This window comes from Ctenopharyngodon idella, chromosome 15 (genome assembly GCF_019924925.1).
Source record: "Ctenopharyngodon idella isolate HZGC_01 chromosome 15, HZGC01, whole genome shotgun sequence".
In the NCBI taxonomy this organism is placed as follows: domain Eukaryota; kingdom Metazoa; phylum Chordata; class Actinopteri; order Cypriniformes; family Xenocyprididae; genus Ctenopharyngodon; species Ctenopharyngodon idella.
In genome coordinates this window covers 8,050,069-8,071,440 of record NC_067234.1, presented here as the reverse complement: position 1 = coordinate 8,071,440, position 21,372 = coordinate 8,050,069, and the positions used below count along the sequence as shown (strand labels likewise).

Below are 21,372 nucleotides of genomic sequence, written 5' to 3'. Positions count from 1 at the left end.
TTGCCATAGCAACAGGTCCGTAAGCTTAAACCTGCTCGTGAGCAGGCTTATTTCATGTAAACAGGATTAGATGGCATCTTTTTAAGTGGAATTGATACTTAAAATCTGTCCCAGCCACTGCTAATTTATTTCAAGAGTACTCTACTTACCCAGGGACAATAATTTAAAATGATAATAATTTACTAATTAATTTGAAAATAATATTATAAATGTTGTGTAGACTATAATACTATAGGCACAGAAATTTTACTTATTGAAAGATTTATTCGTGATGGAATAATTGCTTTACAATTGTATTGGAGTCTTACACACATGCTTGTACAGTTATTCTGAGCCGTGCATTAATTTGAATGGTGACACTATTATGAGAGTGGCTTGATGCAGCGCAGGAGATGCAGATAACTTAATCTTGACTTTAATTAATTTTTAATTAAAACTTTAATTAATGCTTGTCATGTAACAAATCTGTTACAAAGATAAAATTAAATGATTTGTGAATTACAACATTGAAATAAAAACGTACGACTGTACAAATGCTTGTGAATCTAAACAATGGGGAATTATGTAAAATAAAAAAAAAAGTGCACATTTCATTTATCTATTATAACATTTATGTCATAATGTCATGTTGTTTGCTTGGCTGTTTCATTATAAAGGTCTAGAAATTTGTCAAGTTTTTCCATCAGGTGTCTTTTTCTAATTATATGATGTCATTACATTGCTGTCTTGCTGCCAGACAATCGCTGCATTGCTGATCTTGGTTTTGAGTATCGATACATCTGCCCTTTTCAAGGAACATGAGAACGCGCAGTAATCTCAGACAACTTAATCCTGATATTTTAATCCATTCCACAAATTCATTTGAAGAACCAAATTAGCCAGAGATCAGTTATCACGATTAGAAGATCTAGCATCTGTCAAATCATCTCGTGTATGTATTTAGCGAGGTACGAAGAACAGACCCCTGGACTCATCAGTAGAGACTTTAAGGCTAAGTTCACACTATTAGTCCAAATCTGATTATTTCTGTATCCGATTTGAATCTGATCTAAATTATTGACTGTCCACACTGTGTCTCGTGGCGCTCTTTCGTTTTGCAAAAACAATAACAGCAACATGGAGGGGTTTGCAATACAGATGCTGCAGTGATATTTTTGCTGTTAATATGATCGGATTTCAATCAGATATGCAAAAAAAAAAAAAAAAAAAAAGGATTTGGACTGACAGTCTGAATGAGGCTTAAGACCTGAAATGGTTGTGTCAGATTAAAGAGACAGCCAAAATGTATACAGTTGTGTACCGACCAGGGTTGCGGGAACCACTGCACTACATGATCCAGACTGTAAATTGAAGCAAAAATCTGGGCGAGTCAATGCTAGTCAGAGCCAGTCTACAGTTGTGAGTGGACAGACGTCACAGAAAATTGTGTAGTTTACAATTATTTTAACTCAATGCAACTTTTATTTATAAAGCACTTTCAAAATCATAACAATGGACCAAAGTGCTGAACATAAATAGTATTGTTGGAACCGTGGACGAACCAACCAAACAAATCATTCAGATGATTCTTTCAAAACATAATTCCAGAAACCCAAGCTCAGAGAATCTAATTTGCGGCTCCAGTCCGTCTACAGAACAACCCCTGCTAGATACTTTTATGGCACCCATGCTTCCTGACTGAAGGAGAGGTGACAAAACTCAAGTCATTTGTAGAAACCAAACGGTCAAAAACACAACACAATTTAAGCCACCAGAAGATAAAGAGTCTTTGATCTCCAGATCAAGAGACAGAGAGACAATGCAGGCCTGTTTCTCTGAGTGACCTAACTTTACAGAAAAACCCACAGAGACTGGTTCTACAACTAAAACTGCATCGAATTGTTCCAAACAATTTTAAACGGACTTATCAAACATCTTTTAACTGCATAAATTTTATATCATGTCTACACATGCTACATGTGACCAGTTATCTTTTAGAACACCCACAACTCATGTAGCTGTGTAACTATTGAATGGTTGAATGAAAGTATTTCTTGTTTGATATATTTTAATCTCTTCTTCTCATTTAAATCATGGCTTGAATGAAATCTGCGTAAAATGTATCATATTCCATTTAACAGAAATGATGTCTAAACGGTACTCTTTGCCGAAGCCGACAATTCCAGAGACCGGAGATAACGCTTATTTTATGACTGGGGGCAGAGAAAAGCCACCTTTTGAAACAAGACGATATCTGATTGGTCAGAACTCCTCACAGAGGTGGGACAAGCACCTAAGTTTAAATCGTCACATCACAAGACAAAGAACTATAAACAAGAGTAACAAAAGAGACTACAACTAGAACAAGAAAAGACCAGAAACAAAGAAAAAGACAAGAATTTGGCTTAAGACAAAGGACAGACAAGCAGCTCATTCAAGCCATCCAACTTTTATTCACTTTTCATTTCTTTTACTTAACTTTCTTTTCCATTGAGAGTCTCGTGTTCTAAGTTTTGCCGCAAAGTTTAACCAACGACTTTTGCAGCCTCAACTTTAAACTCCAGCCACGACAAGAGACTTCATTTCATTTGCCAGCACGCTCAAACGTGATTGGTTTTTACCTAACCACAATCCGAACCTGAAAAGATCCTGCAACAAATCATTGACTCGGAAAAACCCTTCTCTCCGAGCCAAGAACACCAACAAGGAGATTCCCATTTAAAGTCGACAAGCAAGTACCTCCAGATTCTAAAGCTGAACTGGTGCGTTAAATTAATGATTCATGGTTCGTTCAGGTCAGGTCTTTTGAAGTGCATACTTTGCTAGAAATCATGCTCATCATTTCATTCTCTCTTAAAACACTTTCTCTCTCATTTCCTTTCTTTCTGCAATGTGTATGAATGTTTGTGTGTGTGCGTGTTTGTGTTAGATTAGTTTGTGATAGAATAATCAATAAAGTCTCCTGTAGATTTTAAAAGAAATTGTCTTGTATTATGTGTTTGAAAAATGTAATGTCTTAAACTGTCGATCTTAAAGTTACCGGGCTCTAATCAATGTTTTCATGATAGTTGGATATTCATATCCGATACAAGAGCTTATTACGGTCCGAGTGAAAGGCAAGGGAGATGTGTGAAGATGGTAAAGTTCGGAATGGCGGGCGAATTTGTGGAATAAAATTGGGACTGGAGCTCTCTTTATTCCTTTAGAGAGTATTCCTTTAGCGGGGCAAAGCGAACACTGCTTGGCAGTCCAGCAGCCAAAGCTCAGTTACTTATGGTAAAAAAGGCAGGGCAGAGTTTGCTATGGCATGATTGGCTCAGTAAAGTTCAGTTAAACTGAGGTGAAATCAAGCAAATAAAATTGCTGTGTGTAGAGAAAGTGGTTTCAAAATATCCACTTGTGTTTAGGGATGAACTGAAAGCCCTGCAGGGTACTACAGTAAAACTCTGTGTGTGGCCCAATGACACACATTGTCTCTTTAATCCTCAATCCGTTCCATATGCAATGAGGTATAAAGAGGAAAAAGAGCTTGAGAGACTTCCGAATCTTGGAATCATTGAGCCAATTCAGTTTTCTAATTGGGCAAACAAAAATATGTACATCATGCAACTGACCCAAGTACAGCATATTTTCATGGTTCAGAGCTGTTTTTTTTTTTTTTCTAAGAAAGTTCAGTGGTATTTTACTTTTTAAAAAAGTGTTTTGCTTGCTTTCATTCAGTATCCATTTTAAAAACTATTGGTTGAATTATCGGTTATTAGCCTGGGGTGCGTTTCCCAAAAGCATTGTTAGGTCGCAAGTTCCATTGAGCTCTGTTGATAATGATGGAACTTGCAACCATAGTTGGCTTTGAGAAACGCACCCCAGTACGGTCCAATCTAGTTATTGTTATCACTAAAATCCACTATCGGTCGACCTCTAAATTGAACCAAGTCACCACCCTACATTTTTTCTTTTTTGATAATCTGTTACACTCACATGTATGTCACATTATGGAAGAAAGAATCTGTCGCTACTTTTGTTTCATCATGACCTTAAGTCCTTGATTTAAAACTATGCTGTGCTATATCCAGTTGGCCACTGTTACTTACATCCGTGTCATATTCACTGTTTACCGCCTGTAAAATAAGCGCTCTGGTCTTTATTTAAAGTTGGCATGAAAAGGAAGCTGCAATAGTCTTTCCTTTCCTATTTTGATGTTTATTCAAGTGAAATAGATTCTTGAATTGAGTATTGAGTTAAAGATGACGCCGCGGATGGCCGCCTCGGTTTGTAGCGTCTTGGTACTTTTATTATTTTTGTTTGTTTGTCCTGTTTTGAGTAACTTTTTTCTGATCAGCTTTACTAGGGACGAACACCTAGATATCAGAAACAACACACCAAATAACTTTTTGCCGACTTTTGAACATACAGACTTTATACTGGACATTCTAGTTGGAGGAGCTGCGACCGTATACAAGCGCTCCAAACAACGCAAACGAGGGAAGCGCGTCGGCGCGCTTGTGAAATTCCGACAGAGCGGGTTTTGGACTCCGCTGCCGAGTATTCATCTGGCGAATCTCCGCTCCATAGCAAATAAAACAGACAAACTGCTTCTCCTCACCCGCATGAACAAGGACTTTTCAAACTCTGCTGCACTTTGCTTCACAGAAACCTGGCTGAAAGGAGCCATCCCGAACAGCGCGCTTCATCTGCCGGGCTTCCAGCTGTTTCTGTGAGGACATGTGTGTTCCCCCCAGGACTTATTTAACATACAGGTGCTGGTCATATAATTAGAATATCGTGAAAAAGTTCATTTTTTTATTGTAAATTATTTTAAAAAATGAAACTTTCATATATTCTAGATTCCCTACATGTAAAGTAAAACATTTCAAAAGTTTTTTTTTTTTAATTTGTTGATTAGAGCGTACAGCTAATGAAAGTCCAAAATTCAGTATCTCAAAATATTAGAATATTTACATTTGAGTTTCATTAAATGACCATCCCTACAGTATAAATTCCGGGTATCTCTTGTTCTTTGAAACCACACTAATGGGGAAGACTGCTGACTTGGCAATGGTCCAGGAGACAATCATTGACACCCTCCACAAAGAGAGTAAGTCACAGAAGGTCATTACTGAATGGGGTGGCTGTTTACAGAGTGATGTATCAAAGCATATTAAATGCAAAGTTGACTGGAAGGAAGAAATTGGGTAGGCAAAGGTGCACAAGCAACAGGGATGACCGCAAGCTTGAGAATACTGTCAAGTAAAGCCAATTCAAACACTTGGGAGAGCTTCACAATGAGTAGAATGAAGCCGGAGTCAGCGCATCAAGAGTCACCACACTCAGACATCTTTAGGAAAAGGACTACCAAGCCACTTCTGAACCAGAGACAACGTCAGAAGCATCTTACCTGGGCTAAGGAGAAAAAGAACTGGACAGTGAACAGTGGTCGAAAGTCCTCTTTTCAGATAAAAGTAAATTTTGCATTTCATGTTGAAATCATGGTCCCAGAGTCTGAAGGAAGACTGGAGAGGCACAGAATCCAAGCTGCTTGAAGTCTAGTGTGAAGTTTCTGAAGTCAATAATGATTTGGGGGGGCCGTGACGTCTGCTGGTGTTGGTCCATTGTGTTTTATCAAGTGCAAAGTCAATGCAGCCATCTTCCAGGAGATTTTGGAGCACTTTATGTTTCCATCTGCTGACAAGCTTTATGGAGATGCTGATTTCCTTTTCCAGCAGGACTTTAGCATCTGCCCACAGTGCAAAAACCACTTCCAAGTGGTTTGCTGACCATGATATTACTGTGCTTTATTAGCCAGCCAATATGCCTGACCTGAATCTATGGGATATTTTCAAGAGAAAGATGAGAAACAGTCGATCCAACAATATACAGATGATCTGAAGGCTCAATAGTGCCTCAGCAGTGCCACAGGCTGATCACTTCCATGCCACACTTCACTGATGCAGTAATTTGTGCTAGGAGCAAGTCATTTGCTGTAATATGTCCTGCCGATCAAGTATTGAGTGCAAAAAAGAACATACTTTAAAGAACTTGAACTTTTCTGTTTTGCAAATCCATTTTTTGATTGGTCTTAGGAAATATTCTAATATTTTGAAATACTGGATTTTGGACTTTCATGAGCTGTACGCTCTAATCATCAAAATTTTAAAAAAAAACTTTTGAAATGTTTTACTTTACATGTAGGGAATCTAGAATATATGAAAGTTTCATTTTTAAAAATAATTTATAATAAAAAAATGAACTTTTTGATGATATTCTAATTATATGACCAGCACCTGTATAACAACGACAAACCTTGGTTTACTGCAAAATTCAGACAGCTTCGCCAGGCCAAAGAGGATGCCTACAGGAGCGGGGACAAAGTCTTGTACAAACAGGCCAAATACATACTGAATAAGGAGATCAGTGTAGCAAAGAGAAGTTATGCTAAGAAGCTAGAACACCAGCTTTCAGCTACTGACCCAGCATCAGTGTGGAAGGGCCTGAAAACCATCACCATCTACAAGACCCCATCTCCCAGCACTGTGGAGAACCAACATTTGCGACCTGAATACATTTCACTGCAGGTTTGAAAAGCCTGGTCTCACACCCCACACCCGCTCTGACCGGCTCACCACACAGCCATCAATACCCTCACCCCTCTCCCTCCCCCCTCCTGCTTCTCAACCTGCACTTCAGATCAGTGAGAGGGATGTATGCAGAGTCTTCAGGAAACAGAAGATAAGGAAAGCCAAGAGACTGGTGCTGGCCTACCTGAAGGACATCACTGGACCCCTGCTGTACCCCCTGCAGTTTGCTTATCGAGCAAACAGGTGATAGTGGACTTTAGGAGAAACCCCCCTACACTCCCCCCACTCAGCATCATGAACAGCACTGTGGAGGCAGTGGAGTCATTCAGGTTCCTGGGCACCATCATCTCTCAGGACCTGAAGTAGGACAATCACATTGACTCCACTGCGAAAAAAGGTCCAGCAGAGACTGTACTTCCTTTGCCAGCTGAGGAAGTTTAACCAGCCACAGGTGCTGCTGACACAATTTTACTCAGCTGTTATTGAGTCAGTTCTGTGCACTTCTATAACTGTTTGGTTTGGGTCAGCCAGCAAATCAGATATAAGAAGACTGCAACGGAGCTGAAAGGATAATTGGTATGCACCTGCCCAACCTTCAGGACTTGTACAATGCCAGAGTGAAGAAACGGGCAGGTAACATCATCACAGACCCCTCTCACCCTGGACACAACCTGTTTGCACTTCTGCCCTCAGGCAGACGTTACAGATCTCTGTGCACTAGAACATCTAGGCATAAGAACAGTTTTTTCCCCAACGCTATCTCCAGCTTAAACAGCTAACATAGCAATTACCCCTGTTTTAGTATTCACTATTAGTACTTGAGAGAGAGTAAAAATTAGTTGTGTATATATTATACATAGAGTGGCAAGAAAAAGTATGTTAACCACTTCAGAATCTGTGAAAATGTTAATAATTTTAACAAAATAAGGGAGATAATAAAAATTGCATGTTATTTTTTATTTAGTACTGTCCTGAGTAAGATATTTTACATAAAAGATGTTTACATATAATCCACAAGACAAACAAATAGCTGAATTTATTAAAATAACCCCATTCATAAGTATGTGAACCATTGATTCTTAATACTGTGTGTGATTACCTGGATGATCTACGACTGTTTTTTTGTTTTGTGATGGTTGTTCATGAGTCCCTTGTTTGTCCTGAGCAGTTAAACTGAGCTCTGTTCTTCAGAAAAAATCTCCAGGTCCTGCAGATTCTTCAGTTTTCCAGCATTTTTTGCATTTGAACCCTTTACAGCAGTGACTGAATGACTTTGAGATCCGTCTTTTCACACTGAGGACAACTGAGGGACTCAAACACAACTATTAAAAAAGGTTCAAACATTCACTGATGCTCCAGAAAAAAAACATGATGCATTAATAGATGGGGGGTGAAAACATTTGAAATTTAAAGATCAAGGTAAATTGTATTTAATTTGTCTTCCGGGAAACATTCAAGTAATAAGAAATAAGAAAAATTTGGACCTCTTCATCCTGTTCAAAAGTTTTCACCCCCCGGCTCTTAATGCATCGTGTTTACTTCTGAAGCATCAGTGAATGTTCGAACCTTTTTTAATAGTTGTGTTTGAGTCCCTCAGTTGTCCTCAGTGTGATAAAATGGATCTGAAAATCATTCAGTCACTGTTGTAAAGGGTTCAAATATGCAAAAGATGGTGGAAAACTGAAGAATCTGCAGGACCTGGAGATTTTTTCTGAAGAACAGAGCTCAGAACAAACAAGGGACTCATGAACAACCATCACACAACAAAAAAAAAAACAGTCGTAGATCATCCAGGTAACCACACACAGTATTAAGAATCAAGGGTTCACAAACTTTTGAACTGGGTCATTTTAATGAATTCAGCTATTTTTTTGTCTTATGGATTATATGTAAACATCTTTTATATAAAATATCTTACTCAGGACAGTACTAAATAAAAAATAACATGCATTTTGTATGATCTCTTTTATTTTGTTAAAATTTTGCACATTTTCACAGATTAATATCATATTAATTTTAAAACATATTGTATTATGGAGAAAATGCTGTATTACCTTAGCTACTTGACAAAACAGTGTTTTTCTCTGAGGCATGGTAAAAGCATGGTACTCCTGGAAAATCAGATTTAGATTTTAGATTCAGATCTAGATTTAAACAATAACGTGTAACGTAAAGACTAAACGTGTTGAGCTATATAACAGTAATTAATTTTCTGTCTATAAATGTAACCAAACAGTTGTTTCCTTGTCTAATAAAACATGTAATATATTTAAGCGTCTTTGGTGTTTCCATGGTTTCTACAAAATAAAACTGGAAACCGAGAGTAACACGGATATGACGCCACTGATAGGCGACTCCCGGACACGTCCCGTATCCTTGGTTAAAATCGTGATTTTCTCACGATTTGCAAATAGTTGGAAACATTTGGGATATTGTAAGTACTCAACTGAACAAAATAACACTGGCCTAGTGGTTTTTGGATATTTTACTGCAAAAATCTTACATATTCTGCCTTTAAAATACCTCACAGATCATTTATAAATCCATGTTGTAAATAAATACCCATAAAATACCCAGATTAAGGGATGGTAATATTACAATAAGATCCCCTTCATAAGTCACTAAGGGAGCGAAATCTGAGCGGCTTGTTTTTTCACATGCTTACAGAGAAAGGTTTACCAAAACAAAGTTACTGGGTTGTCCTTTTTCATGTTTTCTATGTTGACAGATGCACCAGGGACCCGATTATAGCACTTAAACACAGAGAAAGTCAGATTTTCCCCTTTAATGCCTTATGTCCCCTTTAATGTGTGATATGTTTTCTCAGTGCAAAACTTTACGGTTATATCCTTATCTGTAAGAGTTACAAATTCACGCAAGTATTTGATTTCTGCATGAAGGCTCGTCCTGACTGAATGAGCACTGTTGGATAAATATGCATGGATAAATAATTTATAATAAATACTGCAATATTCCATAAAAAAAAATGTCGATTTATAATTTCATAGTGACTTTAAAAGGGACCTATTATGCTAAATTAACTTTTACATTGTTTCTCTCTTCACCATGGAACCATGGAAACACCAAAGATGCTTAAATAAATTATGTTTTATTAGACTCTCTGCATGCGGGTCAAACAGACGGGATGCATTAGAGAAGGAGACGATTAAAATTCAAAGCAAAAGTATTTATTTTGCTGAAATATCTGTAGTTGGACGTTAAATTTAGGTTTAAAATTCAACATGTAATTCAAGTAATTTATGAGAGTGGTAACTGTAAAGGGATAACTGTGTGTAATTGAATATAAATGTAAGACGTTTCTTACATTTACAGGATCAAGAAATAACAGGCTACGGTGTCCAGAGTGAATGTGTGTGTTCCTGCAGAACATTCCTCTTATCTGTTAACACTGAGATTGTGTTTTTCTTTATTATCTTTATTATTATCTGCTAGCTGTCTCACATCACAGAAGTCAGATAAATCCCAACACATAGAGACTCTTTCACCTAGATATCATCACATAGAGACTGTGTCTGTTCCCCGAATTAGTAAATACAAAAAACTCTCAAACTCATTAAAGGGTAAAAATGTAATTGATGTTCAACAAATAAAAAAAAAAAAAACATAATACAGATGAACAAATGATAAAGCTCGTTTTGCTTAATATTAGATCCCGTTCTACAAAAACACTCTTTGTAAATAAAATGATTACAGATCATAACCTATATGTGCTGTGTTTGACAGAAACCTGGCTAAAACCAGATGATTACATTACTTTGAAAATGAACTGAAAGGCAAAGGGGGAGGTGTTGCTGTAATTCATAGCAATATCTTCAATATTACTCAGAGGTCTAGTATGAAATATAATTCTTTTGAAGTGATGGTGCTTTATGTAATGTTATCTAGTGTACGTGATAAATCCCACTTGACATTTGTGCTGGCTACTGTATACAGGCCACCAGGGCACCATACAGACTTTATCAAAAAATTTGCTGATTTTTTTATCAGAGTTAGTACTTGCTGCGGATAAAGTCCTTATGGTTGGTGATTTTAATATCCATGTAGATAATGAAAAGACGCACTGGGATTGGCGTTTAGAGATTCTAAACTCTATTGGAGTTCGGCAACACGTGTCAGGACCCACTCATTGTCGTAATCATACTTTATATTTAATATTGTTACATGGAATCAATACTGATGCAATTGAAATTCTGCAGCAGAGCGATGACATCTCAGATCGCAGGGCTCGACAATAAGGACTGCCTGATGGCCCGGGGCCAGTGTGAACGACGCTCGGGACAGTAGACGGAACTGTCACTTGCCCGATCGGGCCAGTGCTGTAGGGTGTGTGTATATCGTCTATGATATTGTAATTGTTGATTTAACGATCTGACATTACCGAGTATGTCCCTCACTTTACAAAACCCAAACAAAAACACACACATTGAGTGCACACATGCACTACGTGACGTAGCATATTTAGTGCACGATGATTTAACTGCGTGATTTAGTCTATTAAAATGCCCCCAGAATTCAAGATATGGGGCAAAATGGCTCTGTATGTCTTTTATATTTATATAATTTAATATAGTTAACCAATATTACACGAAGAGCGCCATTTTTATACAAATTTAAGTGATTACAAATGTGATACTGATTTTATACAACGTACAGTTTAATGAACAAGCAGTTTATATTAAGTGACTTACATTTTAGACACCAAATCGCTTGTTTCTTTCTATTTCGCCAACGAAAATAGTTCCAAACACAATCCACAGAATTGTTTTGCGTCTCTTGAGCAACACTTCCTGAATGAATCAGCCGTTTGAACAGGGACTTGCTGCCACCTACTGGCGGGTTTAATTTTTACATTTAAAGCATCTTTTCATTTTATACATAATTTCAAATAACAATATTTAATGTTTTATATTTTCATCACTTCAAAACATTATTTATGCATCTCTGCTCTTGACTGATTAACTTTAATAAAGTTTAATCTATAGTTATACATTAGAATTTCTGTACCTGAAACAGTTCTAAGCCTACATAACCTGAAAAGTTTTTTTTTTGTTTGTTTGTTTGTTTTCGTGTTTATTCTGTTGTATTTAGGCTATTTTTGCCATTACTTGTAATTTGATTATTTGTTCCTATTTTACTGTTTACTTGTCTAACAATATTTAAAATTTAAGTGAGTTAACCTAGTAGCTTTTGGTGTCATAACCTTCATAACCTACATGTATCAAAAACAATGAAAACCATAACTAGGCTTATTTTATAGGCCCCTTTTCTTTTTATTATTTTTTTATTGTGGGGCCAGTGAAAATTTTGGCAGGGCAAGTAAAAATTCGAACCACTGGCCCGACAGGGCCAACACAAAAAATCCTTAGCGTTGAGCCCTGGATCATTATCTAGTCTCGTGTATACTATATTTAGCCAAGGCTGCAAAACCACCTCCCTGTTACAAATATGGTAGAACCATCACTGCTACCATTAAAGATTGCTTTATAAATATTCTTCCTGATCAGTTTCATCTCCTCAGCAAACCAGATAGCTTAGAAAAACTCGATGTTGCAACAGAAACTACTGACTCTCTCTTTTCCAGCACTTTAGACACAGTTGCTCCTTTGCCCCTTTTAAAAGATCAAAGAAAACAAAACTAGATGTTTTTTTTTTGCATTTCGTGGAGAGAGAGCATGGTTGCATACAGGAAGGCCTTAAAAACTGCTAGATCTGATTATTTTTCAACCCTCTTAGAAGAAAACAAAACACAACACTAGGTATTTATTTCATACAGTGGCTAAATTAACGAGAAATAAAGCTTCCATCCCAAATGTTTCCAAACACAACAGCAGTAATGACTTTATGAACTTCTTAGATTGATAATATTAGAGAGAAAATTATAACTATGCAACCGTCTACTACGCGTGATTTTTTTCCCAAACCAGTTCAGCGGAAATCCCACCCTGAAGCCGGTTCTAAACATTTCATTGGCTACGTCAATCACAATAACGAATGCCTACACCCAACCCTGATCCCTAAACCTACCCATCACTGTAACCTGAGCCAATGAAATTGGTTGCAGGGCGGGGATTTCTGCTGAACCGTTTGGAAAAATAAAAATCATGCATCTACTACAGTATCACATCAGAGAGTGCATTGTAGTGTCCCTGAGGAAAAACTCCATTCATTCATTGCTATAGGAGGGAAAGAATTGTCTAAACTCGTTAAATCACCTAAATCAACAACATGTATGTTAGACCCTACCAGACTAAGCTACTGAAAGAGATGCTTCCAGAGGTCATAGATTCCATAGATCCTCTTCTTAATATCATTAATTCATCTTCGTCATTAGAATACATACCGAAAACTTTTAAGCTGGCTATTATTAAACCTCTTGTTAAAAAAAAAAATGCAACTTGATCCTACAGAATTAGTCAATTACAGGCCAATCTCAAATCTACCTTTTCTGTCAAAGATACTAGAAAAGGCAGTATTCTCACAACTATCCTCCTTTTTAGAAAGAAATGGTATCTGTGAGGATTTCCAGTCAGGATTGAGACCGTATCATAGTACTGAGACGGCTCTCATTAGAGTTACAAATGATTTGCTCTTATCATTGGATCAAGGCTGTATTTCTCTGTTAGTGTTACTGGATCTTACCGGATGCAGCATTTAACACTATCGACCACAACATTCTTTTGAATAGAATTGAAAGTTATGTTGGCATTAGTGGAATAGCAATGGCATGGTTCAAAATCAAATCATACTTATCTGACGTTATCAGTTTGTAGTAGCAAACAAAGAGATGTCATATCGATCACAAGTTCAGTATGGAGTGCCGCAAGGCTCAGTACTAGGACCGTTGCTGTTCACTTTGTACATGCTATCCTTGGGAGATATCATTAGGAAGCATGACATTAGTTTTCACTGTTTCACTGATGATACTCAGGCTCTATATTTCTTCGAACCCTGACAAATCTTACCAATTCACAAAATTAACGGAATGCATAGCTGACATAAAAAATTGGATGATTAGCAATTTCCTACGACTTAATTCTGAAAAAAAACAGAGATTCTAATTATTGAACCAAAAACCTCTGCACGTAATAACCTGGAATACTGTCTAACACTTGATGGATGTTCTGTCAAGTTTTCGTCGTCAGTTAGGAACCTGGGTGTGCTCTTTGATACCAATCTTTCATTTGAAAGCCACGTTTCTAGTGCCTGTAAAACCGTATTCTTCCATCTTAAAAATATATCTAAATTACGACATATGCTCTTAATGACAAATGCGGAACAGTTAGTTCATGCGTTCATGACCTCAAGGCTAGATTATTGTAATACTCTACTCTGTGGTTGCCCTGCACGCATAATAAACAAACTCCAGCTGGTCCAAAACGCAGCAGCTAGAATTCTTACTATAACCACGAAGTATGACCATATTAGCCCGGTTCTGTCAACACTGCATTGGCTCCCTATTAAAGGGTTAGTCTACCCAAAAATGAAAATAATGTCATTTATTACTCACCCTCATGTCGTTCTACACCCGTAAGACCTTCATTCATCTTCGGAACACATATTAAGATATTTTTGATTAAACCCGTGGCTCAGTGAGGCCTCCATAGACAGCAATGCCACTGAAAATCTCAAGATCCATAAAGGTACTAAAACATTTTAAAACAGTTCACGTGAGTTCAGTGGTTCTACCTTAATATTATAAAGCAACAAGAATACTTTTTTTTTTTTTTTGTCTGCCAAAAAAAACAAAATAATGACTTTAACAATATCTCGTGACGGCCGATTTCAAAACACTGCTTCGGAACTCCTATCAAATGGCTAAACTGCTGAAATTGGATTTCATCAACAATATCTTAATTTGTGTTCAGAAGATGAACGAAGGTCTTACGGGTGTAGAACGACATGAGGGTGAGTAATAAATGACATTATTTTCATTTTTGGGTGAACTAACCCTTTGAACATCGTATAAATTTTAAAATCTTGCTAATTACTTACAAATCACTAAACGGTTTAGCTCCCCAGTACTTGTGCGAGCTCTTCACATCTATTGCGATCTCAAAATTCTGGCCAGTTGATAATACCTAGAATATCAAAATCAACCACAGGCAGTAGATCCTTTTCCTTTTTAGCACCTAAACTTTGGAACAGTCTTCCTAGCATTGTTCGGGAAGCAGACACACTCTGTCAAGTTTAAATCTAGACTAAAAACACATCTCTTTAACCTGGCATACACATAACATTATCTACTTCTATAATTCAAATCATGTAAATTGTTAGGCTGCATAAATTAGGTCAGCCGGAACCGGGAACACTTCCCATAACATCTGATGTACTCGCTACATCATAAGAAGAATGGCATCTATGCTAATATTAGTCTCTCTCTGTTTATTCCGAGGTTTACCATAGTCTGCCAGATCCAGGCTGTATCCAGATGAGATGAAGGACCTGCACCTAGACACGATGACAACGCAGCTCTGAAGTGTCAACTAAACTATCCCCTGCGAAGGCCTCCTATCCTTTCCCTTTGTATAGATAAAATGTTATAAAAATGATTCTAGTTCACATGGATCTGTGGAAATGACTAATAATTCTGTATTATGTGGGCCAGACAAGTAATTTTCAATGTCACTTTGTAAAAAAGACTAAGCGTTTGCACACATACACATTCAAACGCACATACCTATAGACTAAACATGTAAATGAATGGCAAGAACGCATTAAAAGTCTTCTGTTTTCAGATGTCATTTAAAGCAGCAGACCGTAGTTTTGCCTCTTTGTTGCCATCTCTGTTTGAAACCTGCAATTGCATTTGTTTGCAGAATTATTATCTGTACGTGCATTGTGCCTCGGCACGGCTCCTCGGCGTGGATGAATCTAATGTTTGCTGTCAATCACTACAACAGTGTGGATACTGTACTTTGGAATCACAGATTGTAGTCTTGAAGTATGACCAACATAAGAATTTTCAACGGACATGTCTGCCACTTTTGTTCTGACCAACTGAGGGGGGGGGGGGGCACATTACAGTAAATCGCGCTGCCAATGGTGATTAAATCTAATGCTCGGATCACGTCAAACTGTGCAAATTATTATTATACTTTCTCAAATTGTTAATGTTAACAACATCAGCATTGTGTGACTATGTGTAGGTTATTTAGTGTGTATTAGCGTTACCTATAGATCTAATCTCCAACATTAATTTGTCATACCATACAATCCGCCATCAAAATGATAAGTTTAATTATTGCAGCTGCTGTGAGAAAAGGCTATAAATGATCCTCCTCACATGCGATGTAGTGCACTAGCTGGGACTCGTTCTTTATGTATACAGACATGACGCAATGACGCAAAGACATGCTCGAATTTCCCGCGGAAACCCACCAGTACCACCCGAATTATAAAACATTATTACAAGCTTACCGTTGTGAATCGGGCTAAGGTAAGGAGATAGTTTCGAACACTGGCTAGTTATGTACATGTTAAAAAAATTGATTTTGGATAATTTAAGCAGCCCCCAAGTTAATTAATAATTTTTACAACGGAAGTGATTCAATCAAAAACTTACTTTAGCTCGATAATAACTTTTTCCTAGAGCTGCTGTTGTCACAAGTGAGGCTCCCGCACTTCCTCCCCCGCACCACCGGAGGGAGCCTTCACCGGAATATTGAATGACCATCATTCAGACTACATTTCCCATAGGCCCTCATTCCTGGGACTGATTGCACACACACCTGCACCACATCACACTCACATTATTTAAGCAGCACGCACACACACACACACACACACTGCGAAGTCTTGATTTGCCCCGGTGATCATTTCTAAGCGTTTTCTGTGGATTGTTATACTGTTGCCGTTTGGACTGTTTACCTCTTGTGATTCTCTGCTGCCTGCCTTGATCCTTGCCTGCTTACTGGACTGTGTTTGTTTGCCGCCTGCCCTGATCTCTGCCTGCTTCCTGATACCGTCTGTCTGCCGCCTGCCTCGACCATTGCCTGTCCCCGTTTACGTCTCTGCCTCTGCCCTTACCTGTGTGTATACTATTCTTAATAAAAGCTGCAAATGGATCCCCATTCTGTTGACCCATCATTACAGAAGACTTCGCCGACTAGCGATCCAGCAGCTATCATGCAGCTCACCACTGAGCTATCCGCCCAGGCCAACCAGCTCGCGGTTCATCAACATCAGTTGAACCGACTAACTTCTCTTACCGAGGAGCTGGTAAAGACCCTACAGAGCCTTCGGTTCAGACCCCCCGAGGCCACCGCCTCGCCGCCCGCGGCTCCCGACAACCAGGCCTTCACTCCCGCTCCTGCGGTGAACCCACGACTCGCCTTCCTGGAGAAGTTTGATGGCAATCCAGCTAAATGTAAGGGATTTCTGCTTCAATGCTCACTCTTTTTTAACCAACAGCCTGCTCTGCATCCCACCGATTCCAGTCGGATATCCTTCGTTTGCTCGCTGCTGTCTGGTAAAGCGCTGGATTGGGCCACGGCAGTGTGGAGAGAGGACGGCTCCGTGTTTCCCACATTCTCTGCATTTCTTCGAAAGTTCAAAGAGGTTTTCGAACATCCCGCGGGAGGTAAAAGCGCTGGAGATCAACTGCTGTCACTGTGCCAGGGCAAAACCACCGCTGCTGAGTATGCTCTCACGTTCCGAACTCTAGCAGCTCAAACAAACTGGGTCGATGATACGTTGAAGTTGCTGTTTCGCAAAGGTTTGTCTCTAGAACTTCAAGCCGAACTAGCCTGCCGCGACGAGGGAAGAACGCTTAGCGAATTCATAGAACTGGCCATCCAAATTGACAACTTACTTCGCTCTCGACGTCCGATCCGATTGCCCACTTCCCAAACCTTAACCAACCCCACTCCAGAACCCATGCAGCTCGGCTATACTCCGCTTCACCCAGAAGAAAGAGAAAGAAGAAGACAACTCCACCTGTGTCTGTACTGCGGCCAAGCCGGTCACATCAAAGTCAATTGTCCCATCCGGCCAAGTCCCTCTAACCCGAAAGCGGTGAGTCCCCAGCAATCCACCAGCTATTCAGTTAACAGTTTCAAAATACCAGTACATGTGACTGTTAACGACCAGTGCATATCCACTCAGGCGCTCATAGACTCTGGGGCGGCAGGCAATTTCATGTCAAACACTTTCATTCAGGAACACAACATCACTCTAACTGCTTGCGATTCTCAATCGACAGTGGAGGCGCTAGATGGTCGGCCCATCGGAGAGGGGAAAGTCGCCCACATCACTGCTGAAGTTGTTCTGCAAGTAGGGGTATTACACCATGAACCCATCAGATTTTACGTCATCCACTCACCCAACAACCCAGTCATCCTTGGTCTCCCGTGGCTCAGGACCCACAACCCACACATTTCCTGGAAGGAGGGACAGATTATTCAATGGGATCCATCCTGTCATGAACTTTGTCTGAAACAAGTCACCCCATTACCAGTTCAAGCTTTATCTGTCCACAAAGTTAATTCCGACGAGTCCCACATCCCCGTCGAGTATGCTGACCTGGCAATCGCTTTCAGCAAGAGCAAAGCCACGGAGTTACCCCCACATCGATCCAGTGACTGTGCCATTGACTTACTACCAGGTACCACGCCCCCCAAGGGCAGAATATTCCCTTTATCCCAACCTGAATCTGCTGCTATGAGAAAATTCATTGAAGAGGAGCTAGCCAAAGGATTCATCCGGCCCTCAACGTCACCAGCGGCATCAGGCTTCTTCTTTGTCAAGAAGAAGGACGGCAGTCTCAGACCCTGCATTGACTACCGCGGACTTAATGATATCACCGTCAAATTTCGTTACCCTTTGCCCCTGGTTCCAGCAGCTCTAGAGCAGTTACGGCAGGCTAAATACTTTACCAAGCTGGATCTTCGCTGTGCCTATAATCTAATCCGCATCAGAGAGGGGGACGAATGGAAAACTGCCTTTTCCACCGCCACTGGCCACTACGAGACCCTCGTGATGCCATTCGGGCTGGCCAACAGTCCCTCCGTGTTCCAGTCCTTCATTAACGATGTCTTTCGGGACATGCTCAACCGCTGGGTCGTAGTTTACATAGATGACATCCTCATCTATTCCAGCACGTTCGAGGAACACATCCAACACGTCCGGGCTGTTCTACAACGCCTCATTTCAACACCAACTCTACGCCAAAGCAGAGAAATGTGAGTTTCACCGTACATCCACGTCTTTCTTGGGGTATGTCATCAGTCACGAGGGAGTGGCTATGGACGACGGCAAGGTGAGAGCAGTTCTAGAATGGCCACAACCGCGAACGCTGAAAGAACTGCAACGATTCCTGGGGTTCGCTAATTTCTACAGGCGGTTTATAAGGAACTTCAGTGGCATTGCAGCTCCTCTAACCTCCATGACCAAACGACAATCCACACGTCTCACCTGGTCCAATGAGGCTATACAGGCTTTCCAGGAATTAAAGGAACGTTTCACCACTGCTCCCATTCTCCGTCACCCAGATCCAGAGCTCCCCTTCATCGTAGAGGTTGACGCATCCAGCACAGGCATCGAGGCCGTACTCTCCCAACGTCAAGGAAATCCAGCCAAAATGTTTCCATGTGCATTCTACTCGAAGTTATCAGCAGCAGAACGAAACTACGTTGTAGGCAACCGGGAGCTACTAGCTATGAAGGCAGCATTGGAGGAGTGGCGGCACTGGCTGGAGGGAGCACAACACCCATTCACCATACTCACTGACCACAAAAACCTTGAATACCTCCGCTCAGCCAAACGCTTAAACCCCAGACAAGCCAGGTGGGCCATGTTCTTCACCAGATTTCAGTTCACCGTGACATATTGACCAGGCTCAAGGAACATCAAAGCCGACGCGCTGTCTCGCCAAGTGGAGGAGGTAGAGAGAACAAAGATCGAGGAAAACATCATCCCCGACAAACTTCTGGTCACTCCCGTACAATGGGACATCATGACAGAAATCACCGAACTCAACGCACTGACTGTACCACCCCCAGAATGCCCACCAGGTCGCACGTTTGTACCAGAAGCCCTCCACAGCAAATTACTGTATCAAGTCCATGCTCTTCCCAGTTCTGGTCACCCGGGTATTACTGCCACACTCCATCTGTTACAGAACCGGTTCTGGTGGGACACCATGCTAGCAGAGACCACTCAGTTCGTAAAAAACTGCACAGCCTGTCAAACCTCAACCATCCCGTCAAGTACCCTCCGGTTTGTTACAGCCACTGCCCATTCCTCAACGCCCCTGGTCCCACATAGCAATTGACTTCGTCACCGACCTCCCTGTGTCCCGTGGCCACACCACCATTCTCACGGTTATGGACCAATTCTCTAAAGCCTGTCGACTCATTCCACTACCCAAACTACCATCTGCTTTTGAAACAGCAGAGACCCTCTGCAACTACGTATTCCGTTTCTACGGTCTGCCTGAGGACATTGTATCGGACAGAGGGCCACAGTTTACATCCCGGGTATGGGCAGCTTTCTTTAAACACCTGAATGTCAATGTCAGTCTCACATCAGGATACCACCCCGAATCCAATGGCCAAACAGAGCGCATGAACCAAGAGCTCACCAGATTCCTACGCACTTACTGCCAACAAAATCAAAACGACTGGAGTCGTTACCTGATGTGGGCGGAATACGCACAAAACTCTCTCCAGAAAACCGCCACCGGCGTGACTCCCTTCAAATGTGTACTTGGCTACCAGCCACCACTTTTCCCTTGGTCCTGCACTTCCTCCCCCGCACCACCGGAGGGAGCCTTCACCGGAATATTGAATAACCATCATTCAGACTACATTTCCCATAGGCCCTCATTCCTGGGACTGATTGCACACACACCTGCACCACATCACACTCACATTATTTAAGCAGCACGCACACACACACACACTGCGAAGTCTTGATTTGCCCCGGTGATCATTTCTAAGCGTTTTCTGTGGATTGTTATACTGTTGCCGTTTGGACTGTTTACCTCTTGTGATTCTCTGCTGCCTGCCTTGATCCTTGCCTGCTTACTGGACTGTGTTTGTTTGCCGCCTGCCCTGATCTCTGCCTGCTTCCTGATACCGTCTGTCTGCCGCCTGCCTCGACCATTGCCTGTCCCCGTTTACGTCTCTGCCTCTGCCCTTACCTGTGTGTATACTATTCTTAATAAAAGCTGCAAATGGATCCCCTTTCTGTTGACCCATCATTACAGCTGTAAAGCCAAAATAACCTCTGTCCATTCATTTTCCTATTATCACTGTGAAGCTGCTTTGAAACAATCTGTATTGTAAAAAGCGCAATATAAATGAAGATGACTTGACTATTTAGTCATGTTTGAAACAATTACAATTTAACTTTATTTGTAAAAAAAAAAATAGAAAGTATAAATCTATTTTTTAAGTTCAAATAATTTTATTCTTATTGATTCATTTTCAAATTATTACTATTATACCTGTTTAGAAAATATTATAGAAAATAAATGCAAATTTCATTAAAGTGTTGTTTCCAATCTTTAAATCAAATAGCGTGACATCTAAGATATCGGCATCTGTCATTAATTTGATTTAATTTCATTCCAATTCAACTCAATTCTATATAGTCCAGGTGATGTGTGCAAAATTCAATATTAATTAAAAAATTCAATATTAATTAAAAATATTCAATATGTCCTAAGCAACATAGCTTAAAAAGAATGTCAGACAAAGATTTACTTAAAAAAATCTATTTCTGAAACACGTTTGATTGTTTTTTTTGAACCAATTCTTCAGTCTTCCTCACAATGTCCTCCACATTGACACAGAGC

At 40.0% G+C, this 21,372-nt stretch overlaps 1 protein-coding gene across 7 annotated transcripts in view; it reads right to left on the bottom strand.

Annotated features, from left to right (window-relative positions):
* mre11a (MRE11 homolog A, double strand break repair nuclease) overlaps nt 1-21,372 on the bottom strand; it is a 152,219-nt gene that overhangs the window by 114,952 nt on the left and 15,895 nt on the right. The window contains exon 1 of one of the 7 annotated variants that reach the window (XM_051862121.1): nt 11,264-11,370. The exons of 5 other annotated variants lie outside the window; for them this stretch is intronic. Coding sequence is in view for 1 of the 2 variants with exons in the window: in XM_051862119.1 (XP_051718079.1) it covers nt 8,609-8,647 (39 nt within the window). In the remaining variant the exon portion in view is untranslated. Of the gene's footprint in view, nt 1-8,608; nt 8,663-11,263; nt 11,371-21,372 lie in introns of those variants that run through there. One more of the 7 variants, XM_051862119.1, reaches the window with a different exon arrangement.